The sequence below is a fragment of the Anas platyrhynchos genome, chromosome 34 (genome assembly GCF_047663525.1).
Source record: "Anas platyrhynchos isolate ZD024472 breed Pekin duck chromosome 34, IASCAAS_PekinDuck_T2T, whole genome shotgun sequence".
Classification (NCBI taxonomy): Eukaryota; Metazoa; Chordata; class Aves; order Anseriformes; family Anatidae; genus Anas; species Anas platyrhynchos.
The window spans coordinates 1,394,205-1,405,209 of record NC_092622.1 but is presented as its reverse complement, the minus strand read 5'-3'; the positions used below and the strand labels follow the sequence as shown (position 1 = coordinate 1,405,209).

Genomic DNA, 11,005 nt, shown 5'->3' with positions numbered 1-11,005 from the left:
GCTGCTGGAAGCGATGCCGGTGAGCCACAGCCTGGAACAGCCTCACAGAGGGGTGCCAGGACCCCAAAAGCAGCACAGCTGATGCACTTCCCACCCCTGGAGCCGAGGCAAGGTGAGGGATGGGTGCCCAGCCAGGAGCCGGCCACCAGCAGGAGCAGCACGGTCACGAAGTGGACACGCTGCACATTTTCTGACTCGAGGCTCCAAGGAAATACACAATCCATGCACCGCCGGAGCATATGGGATGGGGAGCCTGAGCTGGGGATTACCACGCAGGGGCTGCAAGGGGCTGGCAGCCTGCAAGGTGTGCGAGGCACGCAGCGGCACGAGCCTCCCGCTGTGCGCAAGACAAGGAGTTAATTACACCTCGCAGGAAGCAGCTCTGCCGATCCACGTGAGGACGAGGTGCGACGCACCCAGGTCTGAGATTGCTGGGAAGCACCTGCTCGCACACTGCTGTGTTTACCTTGCGGATCGTGTGGCTGCTGAAACCCTCCCGAGCTCGGATTAATCATGCAACGTGCACATAACCACGGGCAGAGATAGCATCACCTCTTCTCCTCCCTGGCAATAATTCCCGGTTACCACTTGCTCTTTGCGAACGCTGCCAGCAGAAACAGGCGCTGAGATATAATTACACAGCCCTGGATGCTGCTCGGCTGCCTGGAGCTACCGCCATACGGGTTGGGGAGGAAGGTTTCAGAGGAGCTGCCTTGTGCCAGCAGGTGCAGGAAAATGAAGGTGCGCGGGGTGGCATTTCACCAGCCGTTTCCACTGGGAGGAACAAACCAAACCCTCAGGGCAGAGGGAAGGAGAAAGGACAAGTGTAAGGAGACACTGAGCCAGGGAAGCCGGGGATATTTTGTCCCTGCGTTTCTTATGAGACAGCTAAAAACAGGGGACACCGAGGACTGGCAAAGGAGCATCCCTGGGGATAGGGATCTGGGGTCACATCCCCAGCTGATGCGATTGGGGGGGATCTCTGCAGACCCTGCAGCTCCCCTGCTCCCTGTGCCAAATCGAGCATTAATCCATGTCCCACCTCCCTCTCCGCATTTCTCAGGTTAGCCCTCGCTTCCCCTCACTCCGTGTGTCCCCTCCCAGGAGAGCCAGGCAGCTTTCCAGCCTGCCCCAAAGGCTCCTGCCAGGCTTTAAGTCTCAGTCAAAGTTGCAGCCGAACAACATGGAGCAGATAAGTTCCACTGCTTTTCCTCTCCATGAATATTTCATAAGGCAGCTGGGCGCCAAGCCTGTCGGAGGTGGCATTAAATTAACTGCACGGACACATGGATGCTGAGACAACAGTTAATGGCTGTGCTCAGAGCTTCGTGTTTTTCGTTGAGGATAGGAAATGCTGTATCTGGTGGAAAAGGTGCAAATATATCCCTGCTTCTTTCCTCGCTCAACTACGCCATGCACTGTACAAGGCAGCCTCCTAAATGACCCATGGTCATCATTAATTGCTTAATTAATACTTGTGGTGTGACTGCTCCCTCGGCGTTTTTCACAGATTAATGCTAGCTGGATTTGCGTCCCTCTTCTCTCTGAACAACCGCAAGGATAAGTGCTCTGGGGAGCAGGGGAACGTAACGCTAATACTTGCAGAAAGTGGCCTTTAATTCCAGTATCACGCTTTCTGTAGCACCCCAGGTCACTGTCAATGGAGACAGGAATCCTGCTCCCAGGTGCTCAGCCTAAACTGGAGCAAACCAACCCCAAACACTGCACAAAGGGGACAGAGCCCGTGAAGCCTGGCAGTCTGCACCCACAAACTCCCCTTCCTTGTCCCTTCAGCCACACAGCATCAAGGCTCGAGCCCTGCATGCTGAGACAAGGTTTCTGCCTTCAGCTTTTGAAAAACGCTTTCAGAAAGCCCCTTTCTGAACACACACCAAGTCTCTCCGTAACTCACACCCACCCACATGCAAAGAGCAATTCTGCACGACTCCATGAGCAGCTCCCAAGGCTAACTTTGTACACCTGCAGGGCACCCATCACCGCCTGGATAAAGCCTTTTAGCCATACCACACCGCTACAGATGTGTATAAATGATAGGAAAACGTGCCCATTTCTGCTCCACATGCTTCCTTCCCAAGACGTCCTGCTGAGAGGCGTTGCTGACCCTTCTGCAGGTTGGATTCCTCCAGCTTTGGGGCAGGCAAAGCCGCCTTCCTCCAAGCACATCCCAAAACGTTTTGGGACCAGCATCTCCTGCAAGAGGCACAGATTTATAACGGGGAGCATTACAGGTAGGGACCAACACCCCAACCCTCCTCAGCTCCAGAGCAGCACTGGCAGCGGCAACCCCTGTGCAGTAGCTGACGGCTGTGGGGGAAACCAGCCAGGCTAAACTAGGACAGGAGGGATCAGAGCGAGGTGCGGCGGTGTTTGAGGGAGGTGGATGAGGCCCCCCAGCACGCCTGAGCCGCGCTTGACGGCTGCCAGATGAGGAATTCGGAGCTGTGAACCCATCTCGCAGGTGGCTTTGCCCGGAGAGGAGAGCTCCCGGGGCTCCCACTGTGGTTCCCCCCTGCCCAGACGCCCCCTCTGTGATTCCCCACAGCCCCTGCTCCTGGCAGCAGCCCCCCCACAGCCCCCGCATCACCCTCAGGTTCCCCAGGAACATCGCCCCCAGCACAACCAAGACCCTGCTCCCCTCAGTACTCCCACCAGGGCTCCTGCACCCCTCAGGACCCTGCCATTTCCCATACCCCCTACACCCCCCAAGACCCCAGCACCCCCTCAGAACCCCCCACCCCCCGAAGACCCCTACACCCCTCAGAACTCCCCATAACCGCCCTATCCTCCCTGTCCCCCCCCAAATCCCCCTCTCCTCCCCATGTCCCCTGTGCCCCCCTTGGAACCCCCCTGTGTGTCTCCCCGGTCCCCTCTGAGTGTCCCTCCGGCCTCCCCTTGTCCCTCTTCCCCACTGTGTCCCCCCACCGGCCTCCCTGTGTCCCCTGTGTCGTCCCCTGTGTCCTCCTTGGTCCCCTCTGTGTCCCCCCCCAGCCTCCCCGTGTCCCTCTGTATCCCCCTTTGTCCCCCCTTTGTCCCCCCCTAGGTCCCCCCTGTGTCCCCCCCGGCCTCCTCATATCCTCTGTGTCCCCCCCCGGCTTTCCTGTGTCCCCTGTGTCCCTTTTGTCCCCCCCGTGCCCCCCTTTGTCCTCCCCTTTATCCCCCTGGTGTCCCCCCAGGTCCCCTCGTGTCCCCCTGTGCCGTCCCCCCCCAAGGTCCCCCCATCCGCCAGGGGTCGCCCTCCTCCTCCTCCTCCTCCTCCCTCCTCCTCCCTCCCTCTTTCTCCGCAGGGAGCCGGGGGCTGGGGCCGGGCTCTCCTCCGGGGCCCCGCCGGTTCCGGCTCCTCCGTTCCGGCTCCGCTCCCTTTGTGCTGGCAGAAGATGGCGGCGCGGGCGGGTTTCCAGTCGGTGACTCCCAGCGGTGGCGGCGGGGGGGCCGCTGCCGGGGCCGGAGCTTTGGGGCCGGGAGCTCCGGGAGGGCCGGTCCGGATGGGCCCGGCCCCGGGCCAGGGCCTGTACCGCTCGCCGCTGCCGGGGGCCGCCTACCCGGTGAGGCGGGGAAGGGGCCGGCGGGGCGGGAGGGAGAGGGGTTGGGGCCGGGCTCGGGCTCGGGGTCGTCCCCCCGGCCCGGCGGGCTCTGGAGCGTTTTTCTTCTCTCCGCAGCGCCCCGGGATGTTGCCGGGCAGCCGCTTGGCCCCTCAAGGGCCTTCCATGGGGCCTCCCGGTTACGGCGGGAGCCCGGCGGTGAGGCCCGGGATGGCGCAGGCCGGCCTGGATCAGGCCCGCAAGAGGCCGGCGCCGCAGCAGCTTCAGCAGGTGCAGCCGCAGGCGGTGCCCAACCGAAACCACAAGTAAGGGGCGGAGGTAGCGGGGCATCCCTGGGCATCCCAGGGCATCCCCAAACATCCTTGGACATCCACGGGCATCCCTGAGCATCCCTGGGCATCCCCAAGCATCCCCCAATCATCCCTGGACATCCCCTGATCATCCCTAAGCCATTCCTGGGCATCCTCGGACATCCCCAAGCATCCCCGATCATCCCTGGGCATCCCCAAGCATCCCCGGACATCCTCAAGCATCCTTGGAGATCTCCTGACATCCCCAAGCATCCTCAAGCATCCTTAGACAGCCCCCAACATCCCCAAACATCCCCTGACATCACCAAACATCCCCAGACATCCCCGATGATCCCCCAAGCATCTCCGATCATCTCCAAGCATCTCTGGACATCCCTGAGCATCCCCAAGCATCCTTGGCCATCCCCAGTCATCCCTGAGCATCCCCTGACATCCCCAATCACCCCCAAGCATCCCTCAAAATCTCCAAGCACCCCTGATCCTCCCCCAAGCATCCCCAATCCCCTCAAACATCCCCGGGCAGGCTCACATTTATTGCTCCTCTCCCCAAAAGTATCATGGGGAAAGATTGGATTTTGGGGTGAGGGTAGGGCACTGCCGAAATCACAGAGCGAGCCCTAAGGCCTTGCCGAAGCTGACTTTGTGTCATCTGCTGGCTGCTCGCAGCAGCACAAAGCTTTTCTGTGTGCCCGTGTCCACGGCGCTTTGCCTTCACGCCACGCCTGGGCCTCTCGTCGCATCTTTTTGTTGGGTGGCTGAAAGGGAGTTCAGCTTTCGTATGCAGCCCCTTTTTTAGGAGAGGGGAGCTTCTATTAAATACAAGAATAACACGCTGCTACTAGACAAGGGCACGTTTGTGTTAGGTTTCTGGCAGAACCATGCGATGCCTCGGTAACGTTGGCAGTGCATCCCTTGGTTTAAAAGGAGTCTCCTAGAAAAGTCGGTCCTGGAAACCACAAGTCGCTGCGGAGAGGCTAAACCAAGGAACAAGCCACCACGCTGCTGCTTTCGTGACTGCCTGTTGGTAATTTGCACAGTTTTAACACGCATCTCCTTCCTTTGCAGCGCTAAAAAGAAAAAGATGGCAGACAAAATTCTACCTCAGAGGGTGAGTGGCACGCGTGGTTGCAGCTCCTGATGATATGAAAGGAGCGCGAGGGCACCGGGGGTGATTCGGGTTCTTGACTGGCTCGTGCTTTGCTGTAGATTCGTGAGCTTGTCCCCGAGTCTCAGGCCTATATGGACTTGCTGGCCTTTGAAAGGAAATTGGACCAGACGATCATGAGGAAGCGCCTGGATATCCAGGAGGCCTTGAAGCGACCCATTAAGGTAGGTGGGGGCTGCGTTCGTGGTTGTTGTAAGCAAGGATTGGAGAATCTTACCTTGGTGGAGGGCGGAGGAGGGCATTGACGTTTGGGTCTCGTCCCTATAAGCGTGGCCTATAAGGAATCTTAATTAATATTCCAAGAATAACCAAGGAGCAGAACCAGGAATGCTTCTTTCCCTGCTGCTCCTCTTAGGAGAGGGGAAATAGGAGGCAAACAAGAATATTAAGCTCAGTTTTGGCAAAGCATAAGCAGGATAGCCATCTGTTTACTTCAAAATTAACACTGAACTGATGCTTTTTCTTCTAGCAAAAGCGAAAGCTACGCATTTTTATCTCCAACACCTTCAATCCAGCCAAGTCAGATGCAGAAGATGGAGAAGGAACAGTTGCCTCCTGGGAGCTTCGGGTGGAAGGACGGCTGCTGGAAGATGTAAGTGTGAGTTACACTTACACCACAGAGGTGACTTTTTGGTCTGGAACTGACAGTGAAACCAGTTTCTTAGTGTCCGAGAGTGTAGCTGAGGGCTTGATATCCTCCTTCATCTCTGTTTTCCAAGGAGTCTGATGGTGACGAGACCGAGAGCCCAACTCAGAGACCGCTGGGTATCCCCATGGCAGACCATGAGTTATACAAAGTTCTTATAGCTATAAGAATTAATGGTGAGAGACGGTCAGTGGCTCTTAGAACCAGGGCGCTTACATTTTATCTGATTGCTGAGTGAGCTAATTTCCTCCAAGCTTATCTCTGTCTCCAGTCTTTCACCATTTTTTTTTGACTTGGAACTTGATTTTCCAGCATGTATTGATGAATGTAAGTGTTCAGAACGTAGAGGAACGCTGGTGGGCGCCGTGCCTGTGCTTGCGTCCTGGGACTTGCTCTCCTGACTCTCTTCCTTCCTGTGTTGCTTGCAGTCTGCTTTGTCCAAATACGATGCCACCAAGCAGAAAAGGAAGTTTTCATCCTTCTTTAAGTCTCTGGTCATTGAACTTGATAAAGACCTCTATGGCCCTGACAATCACCTGGTAGAGGTGAGCTTCTTTTTGCTGTATTGCCTCTAAAAATGGGTTGCTGTTTCAGGAGACTGTATATATTTGTATATATGTTGTATAACTTGAGAGGTGAGGGTATTTAAGATTTGCTCAAGTGGCTGGGAGCCAGGCTTAAAGTCTCTTGAATTCTTTTCTTAGCTTCTTCCATGGAGTTGCTAGGGGTCTGAATAAATATATTAACTCCTGTTACAAACTATAAATGGGAATAAGATGAATTTTCTGTAGTGGGTGTGGTTTACTGACGAGCATGCTGGGTGCCAAGCAGCAGGAGCAAAGGGAATCGAGCACGTGAGTGCATCCAAATGCCCTCTCCTGTTCCACATATTCCAGTGGCACAGGACTGCAACAACCCAGGAGACGGATGGCTTCCAGGTGAAGAGGCCAGGAGACGTCAATGTGCGCTGTACTGTCCTTCTGATGCTCGATTATCAGGTAAGATGTCGGGAGCAAAATGCTGGGCTTGCAGTGTTTGCTCAGCTGTGGCTGTGGCCACGTTCCCATCTCATCGTTCTGCACTATTTTGTTTAAGCCTCCCCAGTTCAAACTGGACCCCCGCTTGGCTCGTCTGCTGGGGATTCACACTCAGACCCGTCCGGTGATCATCCAGGCTTTGTGGCAATACATCAAGACCCACAAGCTCCAGGACCCCCACGAGCGGGAGTATGTCATCTGTGACAAATACCTCCAGCAGGTAATGGTGGCTGGGGCTGCCTCAGCGTTTCTTTGTGAGCAGCCAGGGATCCCTGGCACTGAGCTCTCCGCTGAGCCCCGTGTTTCTGGCACAGATATTTGAATCTCAGCGGATGAAGTTCTCTGAAATCCCACAAAGGCTTCACGCGCTGCTCATGCCCCCAGAACCGATCATCATCAATCACGTGATCAGGTGAGACTGCTCCACTTGGCGTTGTATTTACAGAAAGAAGAGTGGAAAGGATGGGTGAGACTTGCACAGGAAGATGATGTAATGTTCTCCTTTTTCAGTAGCAGTTCCCCTGTGTTGCCAGTCATCATTTCTTTGTCCAGGAATGGTCACCTCTTGTTTACCACAGCCCTCTTTTCCACCAGGCACTCCCATGTTCATGCCATCCTTTGCATTACAGTTGCTCCAAGCAGATTTCTGTCTACTCAGTTACTTAGCCCGTGTGCTGCAAAGCCACGTGGAGCTTTGCTGTTTGGTGTTAGAGCTGAAGCTAACAGTAGCTTGGCTTGTCCCTGCCTGCAGTCCTTATGCAGCATCACCCTAGAGTAGCCACAATTTGGTGCTTTCTTGAACTACTCACCTGTTCTGGATTCTTTTGGATGCCCCTAGTGTTGACCCAAATGACCAGAAGAAAACAGCCTGCTATGACATCGATGTGGAAGTGGATGATACCTTGAAGACTCAGATGAATTCATTCCTGCTCTCAACGGCTAGTCAACAAGAAATTGCTGCTCTGGATAACAAGGTGAGAAGAGTTCCTTCAGGTCTGCTGTCCTCAGTGCTGGGTAGGAGTGTGTGTGTGGAGCAAAGTGACCCCTGAACGTGACAGTTTGGCTTTGTGCTGTTGTGCATTTGGAAGCTGGAGACAGTTCTGCCGTGGTTTCAAATAGGTGGCTTTATCTGGAAGCACAGTTTTAAAGGAAATGGTCAGTGGGGAAATTGGTAATGTTTAGAGCAGGAAGGTGGGAGCTGAGAATCCTATCTGATAAGTGAGCCAGGGAGTATAAGAATTCACCTTCGTGTGTTGGATCTCTTGATGTTACTCTGACATTTTCCCCTATTCAGCAGTCTCGTTGCTGTGCTTATCTCCTTCAGATCCATGAAACAATAGAGACAATTAACCAGCTGAAGACCCAGCGTGAGTTCATGCTGAGTTTTGCCCGAGATCCTCAGGGCTTCATCAACGACTGGCTGCAGTCCCAGTGCCGGGACTTGAAGGTAAAAGCTTTGTCTTGTGGGGAAGGTGGATCCAGTCACACTCTTTCCTCATTATTACTAGCTCCCACTGAGAGAGAGAGAGAGGGAGAGAGGCAATTTCCTTTTCAGAAAGCAAGACGTGTATTGAAGTCAAGGATAAGAACCTGACCTGACTGTACTGACGTTTCTTTGTGGAAGGGGGGGGCGTCTGTGCAGGCTTGCTCAGCACAGCCAGAGCTTTCACACTCCCTGAACTGTTTTGTCCTTTGTGCTTTCCAGACGATGACTGATGTTGTTGGGAATCCTGAAGAGGAGCGTAGAGCTGAGTTCTACTTCCAGCCGTGGGCTCAGGAAGCTGTGTGCAGATACTTCTACTCCAAGGTGAGTGTCCCCAAGCAGGTGTCTCCCTCTGTACCTGGTTTGGACCCCCCCCTTTTCCACCTGGGCCCTGTGGTACTTGTTTGCTGCGCTGCTGTGTGTTAACGCTGCAACTCTGGCTCCTCTTGCAGGTACAGCAAAGACGGCAGGAACTAGAGCAGGCCCTGGGGATCCGCAACACATAGGCCGCTCCGCTCCTCCCCAGCCAGAAGGCATCACAGCTACTTGTGGAGACAGAGCTGCAGAGTACGCTGTTATGGCTCACGTAATCCCACTCCGGCACTGAGGCCTGCACCATTATCCATCCTGGCATTGTCCCTCTTGGGGCAACTCTAGGACACCTGGGGTCTTCTGGGGAGTGGCAAGCAGACGGGCTCCAACGAGCACACACTTCTACCTGGTTTTCTTCCTGACTGTTGCCTTGTCAGTCCCAGGGCTTCTGAGAGCCTTTCCGTGACTCCGTACTGCCTGTAGTGTCCCCAGTAGCCAGTATGAATGCTGACTTGGAGCTTTTCTCAAGTTCAGAAACCACAGCCCCTTCCTCCTCAACTAGCATCTAGTTGTGGCACACGCGAGACCTGGGTCTGGGAAGCCTGGACCTGCTCTAAGGGTGGAGCTCTGTGGCTAATCTCGTCCCTGCCTCTTTTTGTAGCAAGGTACCAGGAGATGGAGCGGGCAGGACACCAGGAGTTGACATACCTCCAGCCCTCCCCTCCTTCATGCGGAGGGTGCTGCTGCACTGGGCTGCCCCACAGGTCCCTCTCCTCCTTGAGGAAGTTACTGGACTGTGTAGAGAATCGCTTCTTCCCTTCTCCCTTTTTTCCTGTCCTGCTCCCTTCATGTTCATGACAGACTGTTTTAGGCTGGGAATCACAGGGGAGATGAAGCGTTGGCTTACTGCAGGGGCGTGGAAGCTCTGGAGTGCTGAGACTTCACTGCACTTCAGAGCACTTGGGGTTCCAGCAAGCCACCTGGCTGCTTCTTTTCCTTGTAGCAGGGAGAGAGGATGCAACAGCTGCCCGTGTAATTGTGCAGGGGTGGGGTGTTGTACGCTCATTCCTTCGGGACAGTTGTCATACATCACTTGCTGTGGGGACCAGAGGCTCCTTTCTGTGGACCTGAGTGTAACAGGACAGTTCTTGGGAATGGATGTAGCTCCAAGCATACGTGAGTTAGGAGATGTTTCCATGCTGAAGCTCCTGTGGTTTTTAGTCAAGTTTTAGGTTCCAGGGCTGCCATAAGGCCCAGCATGGATCAGGAATGTACACGTAGACTTTCTTTACCGTGGGGAGTAGCAGCCCCCATGCCTCGTCATGGAACGATTTACTAGTGAACTAGTGGTCAGGTGTAAGAGAACGGCTTCTCTAACCCGGATCTCAGTATTTCTGCTCGGGACTAATGCAAATGGACTCAAAAGTTGGTCATATTCTCTTGAAACAGCTGCAAAACCACATTACTGACAAGCCCCCTCCTCCCCACACCCAGCTTTGGTGTGGTTGGGAAGGTTACTATGAATTTGGGAGCCTGGGTGGCCCTACTCCTTGTGTCTGTGTTACTACATGTCTGTGAGTAATAGGCTCTCGACTTCCCTTCTCCTTTACCCTCTTTGAAATGGCTCCTCTGTGGTACTGGGGTGAAGGTCTTGGTGCTGATGAAGCAGCCCACTGACTCCTCAGGGTAGTCACACATGAAGGATGCTGAGTACTGCGTAGGCAAACATAGCTGTTGCAGAATAACTGCTTTTCTTAACTGAATATTATGGGTTTTTCCATGGACCAAAATTTTTTTTGTACTGTATCCTTGTAGATGTCACCCAGTTTTAATAAAAGCCTCCTGTGAAGGAAGCTGTCCTCCCTCCTTCTGTGCTGACAGCACGCTTTCAGCAGCTGCCTCGGTGGATGATACCTCGTGTATTTGCCTGGGAAGGGACGGGATTATTTTCACTTTATTTTTTTAACTGGTTTAAGAAACTGCAGAGAAAACGTTCGTCACGTTTTGGCCTGTTAATACAGTGCCTTTTCAGGTAAGGATCTGTGGCTTGCAGCGCCCACTAAGCCTGTGCAGAGTGCTTTTGTGGGAAATGAGCAAAGTAACTTGAGCAAATCTGGAAATCCAGTGGCCAAGGTGCTGATAAAATCTAGACAGCCCAGTATTCACCCTGCTGCCTTGCAGAGCGGTGACAGCCTGTCGCAAGCCCCACGGGATTCAGGAATGATTGTGAGGGAACTGTATTAAAGGTTCCAGAGATGGGTTTAAAGGCATGCAAATGGGGCTTTACTCTTTGCACCCTGCCTTGTTTATCGGAGTAGAAACGTAATGCTTTACAGAACACTTGTAAAGCCTTGCTGCAGGAGAAAGAGATCCTCTGTGTCTAGAAGAAAGGGCGCTTTGCGTAAGGTCAAGCAGTTGGTGCTGCTGCTGCTTAACGCTGAGATTAAGGCTGGCGTTGCCTCCTGGCTCTGCAATCAGATGGTTCACGTTT

General features: G+C 54.3%; 1 protein-coding gene across 2 annotated transcripts; it reads left to right on the top strand.

Moving 5' to 3' along the window:
* Window positions 1–3,290: 3,290 nt before the first annotated feature.
* On the top strand, window positions 3,291–10,367 carry SMARCD1 (SWI/SNF related BAF chromatin remodeling complex subunit D1). 2 transcript variants are annotated; one of them, XM_027445223.3, is made up of 13 exons: window positions 3,291–3,563; window positions 3,678–3,865; window positions 4,937–4,979; window positions 5,078–5,200; window positions 5,506–5,634; window positions 6,111–6,227; window positions 6,579–6,680; window positions 6,778–6,939; window positions 7,034–7,131; window positions 7,558–7,693; window positions 8,044–8,166; window positions 8,425–8,526; window positions 8,655–10,367. In XM_027445223.3, the coding sequence occupies exons 1-13, from the start codon at window positions 3,396–3,398 to the stop codon at window positions 8,706–8,708; spliced, it is 1,545 nt and encodes a 514-aa protein (XP_027301024.1). In that variant the 5' UTR covers window positions 3,291–3,395; the 3' UTR covers window positions 8,709–10,367. The 2 variants fall into 2 exon arrangements, with proteins under 2 accessions (XP_027301024.1, XP_027301026.1); XM_027445225.3 differs by having other exon boundaries at window positions 3,292–3,563; window positions 5,506–5,628.
* The last annotated feature ends 638 nt before the right edge of the window (window positions 10,368–11,005 follow it).